Below are 19,899 nucleotides of genomic sequence, written 5' to 3'. Positions count from 1 at the left end.
TACTTGGAATGAGATTTTGTTTGAGTTGATCAAGAGATGGAAATTTGAATCAGCGAAGAATTAATGTTGTTGTTTAATGAGGTATGTTTGTTTAAGTATGATTTTGATCTTTAATTTGTTAATAGATGAAAGTTTAGAGAGCGATTATTGATTAGGGTTATGTTTCAGATATATGCATACTCTTATTTATGTAAACTAATAATTAATTAATGATATGTTGTTATTCTTGTGCTATTTTATCTGTTGAATATATATATATTTGATGCTTAGGAAGGATCCACTGTTTGTTTTTGGACAAATGTTCAATTTTTTTTTTTTTCTCTTTTATGAAAATTTAATTAAACTGCATTCGATTATCATCGGAGAAATTAAACCGAATGATTATCTGGGAAAAACATAAATAGAAGAAAGAATACATAGATTTTGATGGAGATGAATTGGTTCCAAATTAATGTATCGAACTTTAATTATTAAGAATAATATATATGATGCTAATTGTAGGTGTATATAAGGCAAGATAAAGAAATGAGTCCAAGTTTTTTTAAAAATTGATCATCCCCTTAATCGGTGGGAAAGGAAAAATTTTTAAAAGATTAAGAAGACTTGATGATGTTGGCATGCATCTAAGTAACTTTAATAGATTTGTGAAGCAAAAGGAAAGCGTGAAATGCAAGTATGTTTTTGAAATCAATGGTGGATGTGTTAGTGCAAGACACAGCCACTGTCTTTCAAATGATTTGGGACCCAAAAACATCATGAAAAGTTATAACCCGGCCCTTTCTTAATTACTTCGAAATGCCGAATTAACATTATTAGCTTCATAAAAATAAAAACGAACATTTTAATCAGTTAATCAACCAATGAAAAAGTTAGTCTTGCTTACTAAAATTTGGTTATATGCAATGTGGCCTACTTGCAATTTTTTTGTGGTTGTTATGCAGAAACAATAGCACTATCAGACAGCCTGTTCACATGCCAATTAATGTATGAAAAACATGTTGTTGACTTGAATTACTGATAATTAGAGAGACAATCAATAGCATGCCAGACATGCTTCAATATTTAAATTTCATGTATATGTCATTTAATTCTCACAATATACATGTATATAAAGTCTACCAGAAAAAAAAAAAAATTTACAATTGGAGACAAAGAAAATCTTTAAAAAACTTGACTGAATCCTCTCTTCAACCACCATCTTCCATTTGTGATAATTCTATCATTATTGTTTGGATCAGTGACATATCCAAAAACAAACACAAATTTGTACTATATTACTCGTAAAATCAAGAAGAAAACTTCAGAAGAGAAAGTGAAGGAGATAGAAGCTAGTAATGCAGAAACCACTGATCAATCTCCATCAAAGACTCCATTTCCTCACCAAGAAACACATATTCTTTGCACTCTATCTTCTTCTCCTCTTAGCTCTCATCCAACTCCACCACCAACATAAGAAATCTTTGATCTCTCATGAAGGTATATAAATGTGTATCAATTTTCTTTTTCTTTTTTTTCCTTCAATTATTTTAAATTTTTTTTTTCCATGTTTCTGAATATTGACAGTAATGAGAACAAAAGCAGAAGATGGCAGTGCTGGAAGAGCTAATATGAAGTGTGACTTCTCTATAGGAAAGTGGATAAGAAACAAAGCTAAACCAATTTACAACGGAACAAGCTGTGGGACAATCAAGGAAGGCCAGAACTGCATGGCCAATGGCCGGCCGGACACTGGCTACCTCCACTGGCGGTGGCAGCCGGTGGGGTGTGACCTCCACCCTTTCCACCCTTCCTTATTTCTAACTTTAATCCAGAACAAACACTTAGCCTTTGTGGGTGACTCCTTAGCAAGAAACCAACTAGAGTCTCTCATGTGTCTCCTCTCCACCGTGTCACAACCGGAACTCATTTACAGTTCCGGCGATGATAACAAGTTCAAGCGATGGGCTTTTCCATCTTACAATGCCACCGTCTCCCTCTTCTGGTCACCTCTACTAGTTAAACATGTCGAAAAAGAGCCATCTTTAGGAAAGAATTATAATAAACTCTACATGGATTCAGTGGATGAGAGATGGGCTAGAGAACTGGATGAAATAGATATTGTAGTGTTCTCCGCAGGCCACTGGTTTCTCCTTCCGGCTATCTACTATGACACTGCCGGCGGGGATGTTCTTGGTTGCCATTACTGCCCGGAATTCAACTACACTGAGATTGGCTTCTTTGATATATTCAGGAAGTCATTAAGGATTGCACTGAATGAAGTTAAGAGAAGAAGAAGCAGAAGGAGGTCGTCAGAGAAGCTGGTAGTGTTGACGACGTTCTCACCGGCCCATTTTGAAGGAGAGTGGAACAAGGCTGGAGCTTGCTCAAAGATGGAACCATTCAAGGAAGGAGAGAAGAAGATGGAGTACATGGATGGGGAGATGAGGAGGATTGGAGTGGAAGAGGTGAGAAAAGGGAATGATGTGGAGGAGGAGGAGGAGGAGGTGAATGGAAGGGTGAAGTATGAGGTTGTGGATGTTACTGAGTTGGCTTTGATGAGAGGTGATGGACATCCAGGACCTTATATGAATCCATTTCCATATGCTCAAGGTTACAAGGAAAGGTTACAGAATGACTGTGTGCATTGGTGTTTGCCTGGTCCTATTGATGCTTGGAATGAGATTTTGTTGGAGATTATCAAGAGTTGGAAGTGACATGCATGAGCTTTCTGATTTTTTTTTTTCCTTTATTTTTTTTTTCAAAGGTTGTTAGGCAAAAACATGAGTGATTTCTTTTGTTTTTTTCAATGGGTTGTATATTTTCTATCATTGCGCCGAAAGGAAAAATAAAATCTCAACTCTCTTGTTGTAAGAATGGTTTTATTAGCTTATTCATGAATTTTGTCGGTTTGACTAAATGTACACAATTTTTTTTTTTTCAAAGTCAAATTTTGAATGACAGTGATGGCAATGTTGGCCTAACCAATATAGTTGTTATTCCAATGTTAACATCTCATAGATAAGTTTAAAAATAAGTAGTAAAATAATTTACGAGATATTTATTATACCATAAATTTCTATAATGACAATTAAAGTTTTGTAGACAAAATAAAAATTAGTCAAAGCCACTTGATTCAAATGGTTAGCTCTTCGTTGGAGGAATTAACTCATAAGTGATATCGCAACTAATTGATGCACCATAGATAGGTATTTGTTGTTATTTTCAAAAAAAAAAAAAATTAAAGATAAAAATTAAATATAGAATTAGATTGGATGTTCGTACAAAATACAATTTTTTTTAAAAAAAATCTAATTTTTTGAAAAAAGTGGATAAACCATGCAGCATTAAAAAAGAAAGAACATAAGACAACTACCACTGATGTGATGACATGAACAAACAAATGAAACGAACAACAATAGCAGTGACAACCACGAGAAAGAACGGGGACGCCCACGCCCTCTGCAGAGTAGAAAATACACAACGATCACTGCAGTCCCGGGATAAAGCTGTCCTCCGAGGACCGAGTCACTCCAAGGTCCTTCACCCGAGAACCAAGAAACTCCAAGCTGCGTCTGACCGTGCTAAAATCTAAAATTTTTGAAATCAAGAAAGATATATGCAACATTTTTTTTAAAAAAAAAAGTAATAATAATTGTAAATGCATTATTTATATTCTTTTTAATTTGGCCAATGCACAAGGATGCCGGATCAAGGGCCCAACACCAAAATTAGTGGGCCAGATTAAATCCTGCCCGCCAATCTAAGGATGGGATCGAACGTTGGGGTTTAGAGAAACCCTAGCACCTCTCTTCTCTTCTTGGTGCCAAATCCTTCCGGAAACGATCCAGGGCAATGGGCAGGAAGAACAAGAACCAGGTGATACTCCCGCCGGAGCTCCCGCCGGACATCCCCGAAGATGAATTCGAAGTCTCCGACGAGGACGTCGCTTTTGTTAAGGAGAATCCGGCCTACACTGGATTCCTCACTAACCTTGACACCAAGGCCATTGACAAGTTCGTTGCTTTAATGCGATTTCACGTCTTTGGTTTTGTTGAATTTTGATTTGATTATCATCTTGATGCTGGGAGTTTGATCTTGAAGGCATGTTGTTCGGGTGGCGGATCATGAGGAGGATGAATTGGAGGCGCTGTATGAGAAGCGGAACCTGAAGAAGGCGCTTCGTAAGGCGAACGAGGAGGTTGCTGGGCTTCAAGTAGATCGCGTGGATGCGCTTCCAATTAAGACATTGGATGGAGAGTTGCGTTATAGAACAGGCAGGTGATCGATCTCCGCAACGATGAATTCAATTAATTTGAATTTAAAATTGAGTTCATTATTGTTTATATTGCAGTATTGGAATTTTATGCAAATTTTTATTTTGTTTAATTTCCATCATGGAATTATATGATTATATCTGGGAATTCTTGGTGATGAAATGCAGTTAAGGAGTCGGTTCCTGAAAGTATACCCCATGAAAAGGAATCTGGCAAAGTTGATGATAATAAAGGTGTAGCTAAGCTAACTAAAGCAGAGCGAAGGCAACTGCTGAAGAAAACCAAGAAGGAGGCCAAGAAGCAAGTAAAGGAGGAACCTAAAGTGTCTGATGCCAAAGGACCACTCCACTCAGAAGTCTTGGTACTAATTTGGTTTTATTATTTTTATCCAATACCTTGAATTTTAATTTCTCAGGCTTTTTGATAGCGAATAGTTGTAAATTTGATCTTTTTTGTTCAGGCAACTGTGGAGAAGGAGCTGTCAGCTGAAGAGCTGTTCACTAAAAAGAAGATTAGATTAGCTGAAGTTGGAATGTCACTGCTTGAAAATCCTGAGGCAAATATCAAATCACTGAAGGAAATGTTACAGATTTGTGATGACGAAGACCCTAATATAGTTAAACTTGGCCTATTGTCCTTGTTGGCTGTTTTTAAAGATATAATCCCTGGGTACTTTCTGAGTTATCTTATACTTGTCTTTTTGTGAAGTTCTTTCTGTATTTTATCTTTGCGCTTATCTGTGCATATTTTTCTCTGAATTGAGTGTGGCATCTCTTTTGGTTTGCAACAGCTATCGCATCAGGTTACCAACTGAAAAGGAGATGCAGATGCCAGTATCAAAGGATGTGAAAAAGACTAGGTTCTTTGAGTCTACACTTCTTCGTTCGTACAAGGTCCTCTCTCATTCACAATGACAATCTTTAGCTGATTTTTCATATAAGAAATAAAATAAAATTGAATCTCATTCTTATGTAAGAATATGGAGGCAGGTCGTCAAAGGTTCATGTATGATACTTGATTTTTTTGTTGGTGTCTTCTTATTTCCTTCCATTTAATTGGTATGACACTGAGCTTTATGATGGTTAGTTTGTTCCACAGAATAAGTGGTATGTATTATCCTGTTGATTGCTTAAGTGATGTTATATGTGCATATAGAATATCTAATATCTTAACAAAAGCCATAAGACTGTTAAAATTAATATTTATTTTGTGGCATACCAAAATTCTGTTCATTTCCATTGAATGGCAGCCTTGCTGCTTTTCTAAGTTTTGAATTTTGAACTATTCTGTCTCCAGCAAGTTCATTCTAAATTTTTTTGAATCCCGTTACACAGTAATGAAGAATTACCCATTTCTTTTTTTCTTTATGCATCAGACATACCTGCTAAAGTTGACAGACTTGGTAAAGCGGCCTTCTTTTCAGCATGTTGCCATTCAGTGCCTATGCAGTTTGTTGGAAGCTGTGCCACACTTCAACTTCCGTGAGAGCTTATTAGCTAGTGTTGTAACTAATATAAGCTCCATGGATGATGTAGTAAGGTTCTTTTTATTTGCATTAGATGTGTTTTTCCTATAAAAATTGGCACAATATTTGGATAGTGACTGCTTTATGAATTTATTCTGTTTACTGGAAGTCTATCTTATTGCATCTGTGACCCTGAGTTTTATGACTAGTTGTTTTAATAGTTGTAACTTTGGTATAGTCATACCATAAATTTGTTGTTGAATTTGAAGCTAACTAGTTTAAGAATGATATCCAAGTATACTTTTTTGATTGGAATTCTTGGTTTATGGGGAGTTTCTCAAATGTAGAATCTATATAATTTCTTACTATATGGAAGGCCCAATTTAAGAACTTTTAATTTGTTGCTGGGGGATGCATTCTTTTGTGTTGTGGATTGACAAATATTTGGAACATAGTCTTGCCTTTTCTGTGCAAATTATTATTAGACTCTCTCTTATGTTTTGGTCCTGATTATTATCAAAGCCATCCATTTAATATAGTGAAAATAATGGTTCACTAATGACGAAGAAACTATACATCCTTACTGCTCCCTAGGATTGTCAATTTCTTCTCTTTTACATTCATCCCTTTTCAGCTATAAATGGATAAAATATATGTGCCATGTTATTATGTAGTTTAGCACCATACACAATAGATGTGATCATGGCCTTATGCGGAAGTTTGAAGTGCTAATGCTATTTAATATAATTTTGTTTGCTATATGAAAGTTTGTTTTTTGATTTGAGTTTATCATTTGGTAGCGAGTATTTGATCTAATTAATTTTTGAATCATTAAGATGTTTCCTTGTCTACAGGAAAGTTTGTTGTGATGCCGTCAGGGCGCTTTTTGTTAACGAAGGGAAGCATGGTGGTGAGGCAACCCTTGAAGCTGTTAGATTGATTGCAAATCTTGTGAAGGTCCATGATTGCCAACTTCATCCTAACACTATAGAGGTATGCATCTTCTCTTCCTCAACATTTCCTTCAAATAAATTGTGGTTGTTCTTTTCTTTTGGGTTTCTCTTGTTTTATTTCTACAAATTCATTTATTGCAAATGTGCTATTGACAAGAGTGCTTTGCACTGTTTTTTTTTCCAAAGGTTTACCAAATTTTTTATTTTTAGGTTTTCCTCTCCCTGGTGTTTGATGAGGATCTTGGGAAGTTTGAGCATACTGAAGATAAAAAACCTATGCCCAGGAAGATGAAGGGAAGAGACAAAAACAAAGACTCAAATCAAGTTGTAGTCAATGAACATAAGAAAGCTAAGCAAGAACTGATGGCAAAGACAAGACAAGAGGTTTCCTTCAACTCATTGTTTCTACAAGACTACAACTGTGGCAGATATACTTTGGATTCAAGAATTTTGATATTTTCTGTAGGTTATTGCAGATTTTAAAGCTGTATCATTTGTTCTTGATGCAAAAGAGCGGTTAAGGATGCAAACTGAAACCCTTTCTGCTGTCTTTGAGACATACTTTCGAGTTCTGAAGCGAAGTATTGAGACTTCTTCATCAAGGTGTGGTTGTTGTTGAAACAATATTGATATATTTGGGTTCAAGTCAGCATAAATAAATTTCTGTGCTCCAAATTTGTTGGTATAACTGTGTTACTTTTTATACTTCTGCATGATGGTTATAGGCTATCCTATTAGCAAATTATCTTCGGAACATGAGTACACATTGCCAGATATCAAAGATATTTATGCTGCTGAATGGTTCGTGTTTATTGATTGTCAAAATCAGGCTTCACATTAGTGTTTCAGAATAAAGACTTTCTGAAACAGTTTATTAAAGAAAACTCTTCTGTGTAATTACTCAACTTGTTCATTACTATAATTGCAAGATCTTTCTGTGAAAGTCATAGTTTTGCTCTTGGAAATTGTAATGTCATGCTGCTGCTTATTGATGCTCGCCGGTTTGCTGATTTTTAAGGTTCTTTTGTTGTGTATTACTGCCTAATCTTTCTAAAATCCGTGTTTGTGCACCAGTTTTTTTCTTTCCCCTAATTTTAAAGAATTAAGGAAAAAAAATTATATAAAACCATCTTTCTTTTTCTTTTTGTACTTTTGATGGTGGGATTCTGGAAGATTTGGTCCATTTAGTCACCTTTGCATATCATGGTGACAAGCTCTACTTGAAATAGCACGCCTTTTAATTCATTTCATAATCTTGCTTTGCTATGTATGTTGACTGATCATTAACCTGTGCTGTACCTGAATGATTACTCTGACTGTATTTGGGGGAATGCTTTTCTCAATTCAGGGCTGAAAACAACGCGTCCTTATCATCTGGTGGTTCATGTGAGGAACACCCACTGCTTGCTCCATGCTTGAATGGGCTTGGGAAGTTCTCTCATTTGATTGATTTGGACTTCATGGGTGATCTTATGGGGTGTCTCAAAAAGCTTTCTGGTTACAAGAATCACTATGATGGCTTCTCTCTGCAAAATTCTTTGTCCGTTTCAGAACGCCTGCAATGTTGCATAGTGGCATTTAGAGTAATGAGGAGTAATCTGGATGCACTGAATGTGGATCTACATGATTTTTTTGTTCAGCTTTATAATCTTCTCCTGGAGTATAGACCTGACAGGTATACACCCAAATTCTGATTTACTGGTATCACTTGATTGTATGTAAGCAAAGACGGTTTTCTTCAATCAATGTTATTCTGAATAGTTGTCATTTTGGGCATCATTCTGGCTCTATTTTTTGGATACTTGGGTATCTGACATTGTTATTTTCTCTGAGGGTTCTTAAGCATTTTCTTTACTCATTTGATGAAGTCATGCTTCTTGTACTAAAACAGAGATAATGGTGAAATCTTGGCTGAAGCTTTAAAGACATTGCTATGGGAAGGCAAACAGCATGATATGCAGAGAGCAGCTGCTTTCATTAAGCGCCTGGCAACATTTTCTTTGTTCTATGGATCTGCAGAGGCTATGGCAGGTAATAATGCTGCCTAAACTCATTATTTGGTTCTGTTGGATCATTGTCATTGCAATTTTCCTTTTGCATGGAGTTATTTTTGTTCTCTGTAAAGAAATGGGTGCACTTGTTTGGGTGAAGTAGGTGAAGACTGCCACTAATATCTTCTGTGCAACTTAGCCATATCATACCAAATTGTTAAAGCAACAAGAAATTTCTTGTGTGCCCCCGTGGAGAGTTTTGCATCTAATGCCATCCTGGCTAAATTTGACATTCAACAGATCTACCAGTTGTTAGGTTGGCAGTAGGAATTCTCTATGTTCCTTTTTTGAATAAGTCTGAATTGAAACTATGTTAGCCTTGAATTGAGTCAAAAGAACTGTTGGATTGCATGCAAATATTTTTTTCTTAAATTCCTTCATGACCTTATTTGCAGCCTTGATTACACTCAAGCATTTGCTCCAAAAGAACAGCAAGTGTCGGAATTTGTTGGAGAATGATGCTGGTGGTGGTTCACTTTCTGGTTTGATCGTGGTAAGCATTTTCTTGCCCTTTGAATTTTACCCCTGCACATCTTTTATCCCCTCATTAAACTTCTTATGCCCAGAAATATCAAGCGGATGCTACGGATCCGAATCTGAGTGGGGCACTGGCATCTGTTCTATGGGAGCTTAGCCTACTGGCGAAGCATTACCATCCCTCCATCTCATCCATGGCTGCAAGTGTTGCTAGCATGGCTAGTTTGGATGCCACACAAAGCCAGATCTTCCTCTCAACTGCCTCTCCTTTGCAAGGCTTCACAGACTTGTCGATTGAACGTGAATTGTTCAATTTCAAGTCAGCTGGTACACCTGCATCCTTGAATCGAAAAAGGAAGAGGGGAAGGGATTCTGTTCTTATGAACCGTAACAAAGTTGAAAATATGGATACAATGGTGGATGAGGTAGAGGTGAAAAGGAAGTTGGAGGACCATTATACAGTTTTGAGAGATATTGCTGAAAATGAGGTGCTGAGGGCGGAGCTGAATCACACAATAACATCAATCCAGTTATACGAGGAATACAAGATGCATGAAAAACAAGTTGGCACAAAAATCAATAAAAAAAACAAAGTCAGAAAGCGGCTGTGATGTTGTATGCATGCTAGGCTCCTGACTCTGTGCTTTAGAATTGTGATCTCAGAGGATTTTTCAGTATTTCTATTTGCCTATTTGGTGATAACTGGCTTTAGCTCATTCCCACATGAGGCAGTAAGGTTAAAATTTTGCCATCTTTGTATCTGAAAATGTCATATTCTTTGCTGCACTTGGTTTTAATACACTGGTTAAATATTAGTGAGTTAAAGGATTTTGTGAGAGGTCTTTTTTGAATCTTATTGAGATAAGAGTTTGCCCTGTTAACCTTACTGCACCACAGCAGCTTCCCTTCAATGGGATTCAAGTATGAGTTCAAGATGATTTAACATTTGATTTTGATGACTTTGGAGAGAACGCATCTTTTTCTTTTTGGGCAGGTGTGAAGTCTGAACTGCTGTTGGATCATACGAAGAATGACTTGGAATTGGATTAGAGCAGCTCTACCTTCAGGTAACAACAGAAACAAACAAGAGAATCAACATGCATGAAATTTTCCCCAAAATTGTATGGGCTATATATGAAGAAGAAAAGAAACATTATAGCAAGTGTCATGACTTGGCCCTCAAAGCAATGACAGATCTGAAGCAGTCTACATCACATGGTATCCTGAGTACTCCTTCATGCTTGTAACCAAACTCCTGAGCAGCCATCTCAAGCAGGCCAATGAAGCAGGGATGCTTGAACAGCTTGGTGTGCACCATGAACCTCTCCATCTCCTTCCCAACAAGCACTGGTATGTATCCTTTAGGTACTACATCCTTCCTTCCCATCTTCATCGCTTAATTTGAGTACATTGACACTTGAGGCTCTGGTTTTTATAGCATGATGATCAGTGCCTGGACCGGTTGACATTAGAAATATAATATTGATCCTGATTTTGATGGTTCATTCTAAATGCCACACTCACATGACTTCCCAAGCTGTGAAAGGTTGAAGGAAACAGTAAGAGATCCTTTGGAAAAAACACAAGAGCCATTTGTGTTTAGAGTTGGGTAGACTAATGTACACCGTGCTGCTGGGGTTGACCATAGAAATTGTTATGATGGTGTTGCTTGCAATTGGGTCCCACTCGTTCCGCCGTTGAATGAATTTTCAATGAATTCTGGGATTTGTTTGCAGATGATATATGGTTTTCATAATTTCATTGATAATAGTTCTTTGATTAGTGTTGATAATTCAATGATTGCGCTTTTAACTAATTTGTGAATTCTGTCAATCAGCTTTTGGTGTGGAGCTGGTCGTTGGTGTGTTGCTATTTTGTGCATTATCATGTGTTTCTGGTTCTGCCTAGAGCTCCATTATTTGGAGCAATCGCAGTGGTTGAGTTATTATTTTAATGTTTTGAAGAGTTCTATGGTACTTTCTAAGTCGTCTAGTTTATAATATATATATATATATATATTATTTATTTATTTGAAAGTTCTATAGTTGAACTTCTATTTTATTTTTCTTAATCTTATACGTATATATCAAAAGTGAAAGAAAAACTTGGGGAACACTTTAATCTTATTCAGATAATCTGTCTTGATATAATTCTTGAAAAAAAAAACACCCATCCAAAAAAAATATAAGAAAAAAATCAACTCGGGCCTTTTTATATATAAAAAAACAACACTAAAAACATAATCAGAAAGAAAAAAAAATTCAGACTAATTTATTTATATTTCTTACATTTTTCATAATTTCACCAATACAATTACAAGGCTATTATTGACCCATCAGATCTAATGATACACATCTCAATCAAGCCCACCTTCTGCAACAGCAAATTCCATCGTACCTTTTCAGCCCAGATTGCAAAGAGACAGGCCCATTTAATCAAGCCGGGTCGTTTCCCATCCCTCTCAATGCGAAACGAGAAACGATACCGTGGGAAACGATATATAGCTCGTTGAACTGTTGAAGTGCTTCCCTGACCCATCAAATCGTTTCAGTTGCCAGCCGCGAGCGGCTGAAAGCTTGGCTCCTCTTTCGTCATCCTCACTGTGTTCGCGTTTAGGGTTTGTGTGTGTGTGTTTTTTTTTTCTTGGGGTTCTTCTCTTGATGCAAGTACCCATGGTGGAGAGGCGGAAGCCGCTGGTCCTCTACTCCAACCGCGTCATCCTCGACTCCCTCCTCAACGCCGCCAAAACCGTCGACGGGGTATTACCTGAAGCGAGGGCTAGGGCATCGGCTAATTATGACTTAGAGCCTGTATGTTTGACTGCTGGGATTCTCCGGTTTGCTGATAATGGCTCCGGAGCTGCTGCAGAGTTCAATGAGGATTCCTTCTTGGTGGGCGTCTCTATGTCTACCTTGAAGAAATTGGCCGTGACATCTGGGTCTCTGGTAATTGATTGTCTAATTCTTATTTTCTTGAATTTGGTGTTTTTGGGTGAAAACTTGGTAATTTTGTTTGTTTGGTTTCAATTGCTGTTATTTTGTTCCATGTGCGTGGTAATGATTGATGTTGTGGTTTCGGATGTGTGAGTGTTTATGCTGTTTATTCAAATGTCAATCGTTACTTTGTAGGAAATTTGTGAATCTATTTAGGTAAGTGGATCAATCCATGAGTGGTGCTATACAGTTCTCTAGATGAAGGATTTTGTTCAACTTGTTGGAAGAAACATGACAAATTCTTGAAACCTAGTTTAGTCTGCTTTTAAACATTTTGAATTTATTTTTTAATCAAGCATTTGATTAGCAAAGTACCATAGCAGAATACCTCAGGAAATTTCCATGGCATATGATGTGCTTGAGGAGATTTGGGCAACTAAAGAATGATACCTCATTATGCTTCTACTCTTGTTTTCACATAAGTTTCGTGAATTCAAAGTTGACAATGATATTTAAGGCAACTATGCGGTAGTCTTTAGTACACCCTACATGATGTTTGCCATAAGTTTCTGCGTGCATTTTGAAAATCTTGCATTTGTTATGTGTATTGTGAAGACAACAAACCATCTCAAATGAAAATTCTGCATTTCTTTCTATTTTTATTGTTATGCTTCAGAAAATGTATGAAAGGGCACACCATGGTACTTTTAACTCGCTTTTGTAGTAAGCTTGCATTAGTTTTTCATAACTGTGTAACTTTTTCAGGTTATTGTCAAGAATCACAAGTTTAATGTACAGAGAATTGTAAAAATTTTAGTACTTGGCCATCCAACATATTCAAAGTTCAATGAATCCTCAGAACAGAGTAGCTCATCCTCGTTTGCAAGTCCACAAACTAATGTGTTGCCTTCTTTCACATATTCATCAAAAAAATTTGGTTTGTTGGATGAAGGAGTTGCTTATGTCACTCCACTCTTGGCATTTAATCTTGGATTACATGTATCTTGCCTTGGGGGGCAGGAATCCTTGAAGTTTTTATTGGATGGTGAGGGGCATGAGGAAGGGATGCTGATGAACAGCTCTTTTTTTAATATTGAGTTAACACCATCGCCCTATTTGCCTAGATATGCATCACACTTAAGAGTTTCCTTTGTGAAAGTTCCAGAATGTAGAGTCCTTGCCTCCTTAAAAGGGAGTTCTGAAATTGATGCAAATGATCGTCAGGACATGATTGACATGGCATTAAATGAGTTTTTCAAAGCTGACAGATTATTGGCAAAAGGTGACTTATTCTGCATACGAATCAACTGGAGATGTGGCTCAGGAATATGTGTTGCTTGCAACCAGAATGGAACCACAAATTCTTCAAGCAATGTCATCTATTTTAAGGTAAATTGTTATGATATTTGAATATCACAATCTCTTTTCTAAAGTGAGTTAAGTGGGAATTTCTGTTACAAATCTGTCTGTTTTTACAAGGTCACAGCAATGGAACCAATCAGCGAACCTATTCTTCGTGTCAACAATAAGCAAACGGCACTTGTGCTTAGTGGCAGTACAAGCTCTCGTATTCCTCCTGATTCTTTTGTTGGCATACCTAAGGAGATACCTTTGCATCAGGATACAGTAAAACTCTTGGCATCTATAATTGCACCTGCATTATTCCCAACAGCTATTTTACCAAAACTCTGGGTTACTGTCTTCTTACATGGTCCTTCAGGTAGCTTCTGACGCTCCTTTTAGTGTCCAAATATAATGTCTTATTTTGGAATTGTCAGATATTTTCATTGGGATCCTCACTGCAGGGTGTGGTAAGAGAACTGTTGTCAGATATGTTGCCCGTTGCTTTGGCTTGCATGTGGTGGAATTTAGTTGTTATGACTTTATGTCATCCACAGAGAGAAAGACATCTGTTGCACTTGCAAATGCCTTCAAAGCTGCTAGCAGGTGCGCTGCATAAATTTGTACTTGTGATCTTATTTTGATGAGCCTTTTCATTTTATTTCTTTATTTACCTTTGTTTGCATGGTAATTAATTTGGTTCAAGATTGCCCAGTTTCTATTCATATATATATATATATATATTGTTGTTTACGGCAGTGTTATCTCCTTATGTTGTTCTTAATAAATTTGATAATATTTTGGTTATTTAAGTTTTGAATTAGTTGATGGTTTTAACTTCTTCCAACTTTAGTCTGGGTTTGTCAGGGTAGTCCATGTGAAGTCTATTTTTATGGTGATTAAAGCAGTAAAGCCCACAAGAATCAGCCTTCTTTACTGGTTTAGCATCATCAATCTATGAGCCAGTCTCACAATAAACCATCTATTTTATTGTGGCTGTTTTTACTTGTTGCTATTTGCTAACAAACTATTGAGATTCATTATATCAAAAGAAAGTAATTTTCAGTGGCATTCAGCTACTTCTGGTTGCTTAAAATATAGCACTGATCTTTTAGGATACTAGTGTCATGGCTAGATCTATAGATATGCACATCATGACATGTGACATCCAATCTATATCTATGTGGCACATGTGTTTATTTTGTGTTAAAAATATTTTTGATATGCGTAGAGGATTCTTTTGTCAAAAAAAGATAAATGTAGAGGATTTTAGTAGTTATAGGATTCTAGAACAAACAATGTTTTATCTTTAAAGATGGTGAAGAACCCACTAGATGTAAAGGGTTTCTCATATAAGGGACCATCCTACTCTCAAGTTGGGGTAATAAGAGTTCTAGTTCCCTCTCAAAGTTCTAGTGTTGTCTTAACAAGAGAGAATTCTTTCGACTCATTTGGAAATCTCATGAGGGAGTTAGTCTGAGTTGCGCACAGGTGACAAGTTGGTGAGCAAAATTTAATTGCATGAGCTTTAATTTATCTAGTGATATATTATTCACTTCTTTGTCAAGCTTACAATGTGCTTGGCTTGGGAATAACTTGGGATAAAGAACAAGTTATTCCATTTTTGCCAACTGAAAGAATTACTTAGAACAAGTGTTTTCACAAAATTTAATTAACTAGTTGGATATAGCCATTAATTAATTTTAATAAAGACCGATCACTAATTAAAATAGTATAATTTAAATTGAAATTTTTTATTTTATTTAGTATAAATTAAATCAAAGCTGAATTAATTTGGGATAAAGTGTTCCAACCCATGTAAATTAAAATTTTATAAACTTTATTCATACCTTTCACATCCCTTGTCTAATATACTCATGATGTTTTTGTTTTTCCCGTGAACTGTGGCATTTGATCAATTGTAGGCATTTTTTGTAATTTTTTATTGAGTTGAATTGAAGTGCCAATGTGTCAAACAGATACTCACCTTCTATTCTTCTTCTTCGCCACCTTGATGGGTTTGGGAACTTATCTTCCAATGAAGGTTCTTTAATGGATCAAGTCAGCATTGCGTCTGAATTTGCATCCACTGTTAGGGAGTTCACTAGACCATCATCAGAGGCTGGATTTCTGTCCTTGGATAAAGAATCAAATAGTACCCCGGTAAGATGAAATATCTATGTTTTCTTGTACAAATTATGATCTTTTTAGTGAATTTTCTAGTTTTGAATGATTTTGATGTCTCTTTTGTTGGTTCAGAACATCTCAGAAGTGGAAAAACTGATCCAACACCGGGTATTGTTGATTGCAACCGCAAGCAGTCCTGAAGGTCTGCAACCACCTATAATGCGTTGCTTCACTCATGAAATAAGTATGTCTTCTTTGAATGAGACACAGAGGGCTACAATGTTGTCACAGTCACTACAGGGTGCCTCCAACATCCATGATCAAGTATGATTCTTCATAGAGGGAGTTTTCCATGATTTTTCTGGTTATCTGAATCATTAACATTAGATATTTGGATGCAGAATGCTAACAATGAGTTTATAAAAGATATCATTGGGCAGACATCTGGTTTTATGCCTAGAGATATACAGGCTTTAGTTGCAGATGCTAGCTCCAGTTATATACATAAAGTTATAGACAATGTTCAAGTGGAACAAGACGAGGGCATCACTAAAACTGAGGCTACTGAAGATAATATCTCTGATGAATCTGCGCGCGAGAAACTTGGAATTGAGGATTTCTTAAAGGCTCTGGAACGGTCAAAGAAAAGGAATGCTTCTGCATTGGGTACCCCAAAAGTGAGACACTTTAAGGACATTTTACTTGTATTGTTCTGATAAGTTCGTATTTTATCGAAGTTTATTTTATCATTGCATAGGATATATCACTCCTCTATGCATATGTAGTTATTTTAGAGGTGATATTAACTTCAGGGATATGCTATGCTTTAGGTGCCTAATGTAAAATGGGAAGATGTTGGTGGACTTGAGGATGTGAAGAAGGCAATTTGGGACACGGTCCAGGTAAAGACCATGATTTTTATTTATTTCATGAAGTAGTTTCTCATTTTGAAATATCAATGCCACAGCATATAATTCTTTTTTAAATTGTGAGGAATCATAGATTATCAATTTCATTATCCTTAAGCCATGTCCTGGCAAGACCAGTTGCTTGTGATGCACAATTTGTACTATGCTAGCTTCTTCGCCGAAGTTCTTTATTGCTTGCTCTCAAATAATAAATCAAAATTTGCTTTTAGATTATTTTATTTTATTTTATTTTTGGCTTGGATTATTTATTTGAGTAATAAATTATTGCATTATTTACCTGAACCAGGAGATTGGTCTCCTGTGTCTATCTTCTTGTGCTATGTTATACATTTCAAACTCTTTTTCTGCAGTTACCTCTCCTATACAAAGATTTGTTTTCATCAGGGTTGCGGAAGCGCTCAGGTGTTCTTCTCTATGGTCCTCCTGGAACAGGGAAGGTAAGTGTTGTGCATAATAATTCTTAGACTTCTTCATTTTCTGCCTGCTCATTATCTCTCTTTGAGATTTGCAGACATTGTTGGCGAAAGCTGTAGCTACTGAGTGTTCATTGAATTTTCTTAGTGTGAAAGGACCAGAATTGATTAATATGTACATTGGAGAATCAGAAAAAAATGTCCGTGACATTTTTCAGAAGGTACCTTCTTTCGCAAAGCTTAGAATTTAACTGGATGATATTCTTCCTTTTGTTCAGTCATATGCAAACATCTGTTTTGCTTCCTGCAGGCTAGGTCAGCACGCCCCTGTGTTATTTTCTTTGATGAGCTCGATTCTCTTGCTCCTGCTAGGGGAGCTTCTGGAGATTCTGGTGGTGTGATGGATAGAGTGGTCTCACAGGTAATTGTTCTTTCTTTTTTTTGCTTTGCCTGTTAGTAGTAATCATATTATATCATTGGAGATTTCATATTGAGTATATTTCTTGCAGATGCTTGCTGAGATTGATGGCTTAAATGACTCCACTCAGGTTCCCTTCATAACTTAACCTCCTGTTACAATTGTATATTCAAAGATTCTAATAGAATCAAGCTGTTCACCCTTTCCCTTTTCCTTGAGATGGAGACACTTTTTTTAATGTCTGATCACTTTTTTTGTTGGTATTTTCCAGGATCTATTTATTATTGGAGCAAGCAACAGACCTGATCTCATTGACCCAGCACTTCTGCGTCCCGGCCGTTTTGACAAACTTCTATATGTTGGTGTAAATTCAGATGCATCTTACCGGGAAAGGTGAGTTCATGCTTCATTAGACTCCTCTCTAATTGTATTTTGTATATATTAAACTCTGGCAAGGTGGCATTGCATGCTCTACTTGTGATGTCAGCGGATAACAATTCTTTCCTTGGGAATCTTGTCCTTTGTAACTCATGCCCCAAGCAGATGTATCCGAAGCTGTGTTTTCATGTGTTAAATACTTCTTCAGCAATTAAAGTGTGTTATTTGCCTTGGAACTTTCTGTTTCTGACAGGGTTCTCAGAGCACTCACACGCAAATTTAACCTGCATGAAAACGTGTCTCTACTTTCTGTAGCTGAGAAATGCTCGCCAAATATGACTGGTGCGGACATGTATGCATTATGTGCAGATGCTTGGTTTCAGGCAGCAAAGCGCAAGGTTATAACTACTCTAATTGCATAAAATAATTAATATTGTAGCATACCATCTTATGTGGCTTTTTAGAATATTCGATGGGGGTAGAGCCGTCAAATTTGCTGCACTGGTTGATCATGCATCTATTATATTCAAGCTTGATATGTCTCTAATTTGTATTTATACAATATGCTATACCATATGTACCAGGCTGCTCATCAACATTCTGATTCTTCGAGTACTGATGAAAGACATGATGCAGTTATTGTTGAGATGGATGATTTTATGAAGGTATATGTACATGAAGCCTGGATACTGAAAAACTAAACTATGTTTAAATAGTCTCATTCTATAATCTTTCATTGACAAGATCTTTGCTAGTCTGTTCTCATTGCTCAGACATGTAAGCATTTATTTTCTGAATACTCAAGTTTTACTTGTGTTAGCAGGTTTTGGTAGATCTGACACCTTCCTTGTCAATGACTGAATTGAGAAAGTATGAACATCTAAGGGATCAATTTGAAGGAGCTTCTTCAAAGTGAACCAGCATCAAATTTTGTTCTCACCCATCTCAATCCAATTGTACAGTATATATATATATAAATTTTGTACCATATCCATATCACTTAATAATTGTTCTCAATGCAATTATACCAGTGGAACTGTACATGAGGAGTATTACACATCAATGCAATCATCTAATGTTATTTACATGGAAGAATTATCTATCTGCTGATAACCTGCCTGAAATAATGAATGTCACAAAGGGATCTTCAACACCCCATCTTGTTCATATCCAAACTCTTGAGCGGCCATCTCAAGCAATAGGACCATTCTTGGATCTCTCAAGACTTATTATACCTTTACCAAGGTCCTCATCTCCATCTCCATGGTCTGGGTTGTCTTTCTTCCACCAAAGCACCCATCCTTTTTTTGTATGAACTTGTCTGTTTGTGGTTTGTTGGTTTTAGAATTAGAGGCTTTGGCTTACATCTGATATGTATGAACTTGAATGAAGGAATCAGGAAAGAGCACAAGGTTTGATAAATATACTTGCATGCATGAACTCCATGGTTTATTAATTAGTTGTTGCTAGTTGTGGACCCTTGTGTGTATTACATCACTCTTTGACTGTTTGTATGTTTAGTTTTTGTTCATGGTTTACCATTTTGTATTTTGTCTCATGTTAAATGATGTTTTTAGTGTTACTTTTGTGTTATACACACTGATGATGTTAACGTTGATGTTTACATCTGTGGAAGCCGCCCATCTCTATGGATTGTATTTATGGCTCTCAATAAATAAAAACCAAAGGGTTTTTATCTTCTGAGTTTGTAGAAGTGTAACTGCAAAAATTATGATCCACAATAAAATAAGAAACGGACTAACGGTTTGACAAGCATATATATATATATATATATATAACATGGGAAACAAAAGAAAATAGAAAAAAAAATTCAAATAAACAATAAGAATGGAACATCAATGTTGATATTGGAAATAAAGTTGGAGACGATCTTATCAACCATATTCCTTCAAGCTAGCTCTATTTATATATCTTAGCATGCACATGTTCAAGGCTCCAAACTCAACTGAAACTGAAAAAGTAAGTGACATGTTTTTCATGCACTTGAGTGTCAAAATGAATGAAGTGAATGAGAGCATGCAACCTTCCATCTCTCAACGCAACAACACAACTGAATCCAGCTTTGTTTATCAACCACAAAAATTTTTCATCAGATTATACATTTTCAATTAATTTTTGAACCTATTGTATTTCTCTTTTT

The 19,899-nt window shown here is 36.3% G+C and overlaps 3 protein-coding genes across 3 annotated transcripts; all 3 read left to right on the top strand.

The window, feature by feature from the left end:
• Positions 1-1,227: 1,227 nt before the first annotated feature.
• Positions 1,228-2,867, top strand: LOC120283845 (protein ALTERED XYLOGLUCAN 4-like). The gene is made up of 2 exons (XM_039290610.1): positions 1,228-1,476; positions 1,564-2,867. The coding sequence occupies exons 1-2, from the start codon at positions 1,335-1,337 to the stop codon at positions 2,691-2,693; spliced, it is 1,272 nt and encodes a 423-aa protein (XP_039146544.1). The 5' UTR covers positions 1,228-1,334; the 3' UTR covers positions 2,694-2,867.
• Positions 2,868-3,751: 884 nt separating this feature from the next.
• LOC120249698 (nucleolar complex protein 3 homolog) lies at positions 3,752-9,988 on the top strand. Its single transcript, XM_039258297.1, has 13 exons — positions 3,752-3,992; positions 4,081-4,253; positions 4,421-4,614; positions 4,714-4,922; positions 5,044-5,146; positions 5,629-5,792; positions 6,573-6,711; positions 6,882-7,055; positions 7,138-7,274; positions 8,020-8,346; positions 8,563-8,702; positions 9,118-9,215; positions 9,289-9,988. The coding sequence occupies exons 1-13, from the start codon at positions 3,832-3,834 to the stop codon at positions 9,808-9,810; spliced, it is 2,541 nt and encodes an 846-aa protein (XP_039114231.1). The 5' UTR covers positions 3,752-3,831; the 3' UTR covers positions 9,811-9,988.
• A 1,743-nt stretch (positions 9,989-11,731) lies between these two features.
• Positions 11,732-18,823, top strand: LOC120249819 (peroxisome biogenesis protein 6). Its single transcript, XM_039258488.1, has 16 exons — positions 11,732-12,144; positions 12,898-13,521; positions 13,612-13,852; positions 13,938-14,079; positions 15,453-15,636; positions 15,733-15,924; positions 16,002-16,277; positions 16,431-16,502; positions 16,880-16,966; positions 17,041-17,163; positions 17,253-17,363; positions 17,452-17,490; positions 17,632-17,753; positions 17,992-18,136; positions 18,323-18,403; positions 18,562-18,823. The coding sequence occupies exons 1-16, from the start codon at positions 11,860-11,862 to the stop codon at positions 18,652-18,654; spliced, it is 2,817 nt and encodes a 938-aa protein (XP_039114422.1). The 5' UTR covers positions 11,732-11,859; the 3' UTR covers positions 18,655-18,823.
• Positions 18,824-19,899: the final 1,076 nt, after the last annotated feature.

Source organism: Dioscorea cayenensis, chromosome 19 (genome assembly GCF_009730915.1).
Source record: "Dioscorea cayenensis subsp. rotundata cultivar TDr96_F1 chromosome 19, TDr96_F1_v2_PseudoChromosome.rev07_lg8_w22 25.fasta, whole genome shotgun sequence".
Lineage (NCBI taxonomy): Eukaryota > Viridiplantae > Streptophyta > Magnoliopsida > Dioscoreales > Dioscoreaceae > Dioscorea > Dioscorea cayenensis.
This window is presented reverse-complemented; position numbering and strand designations above follow the sequence as displayed.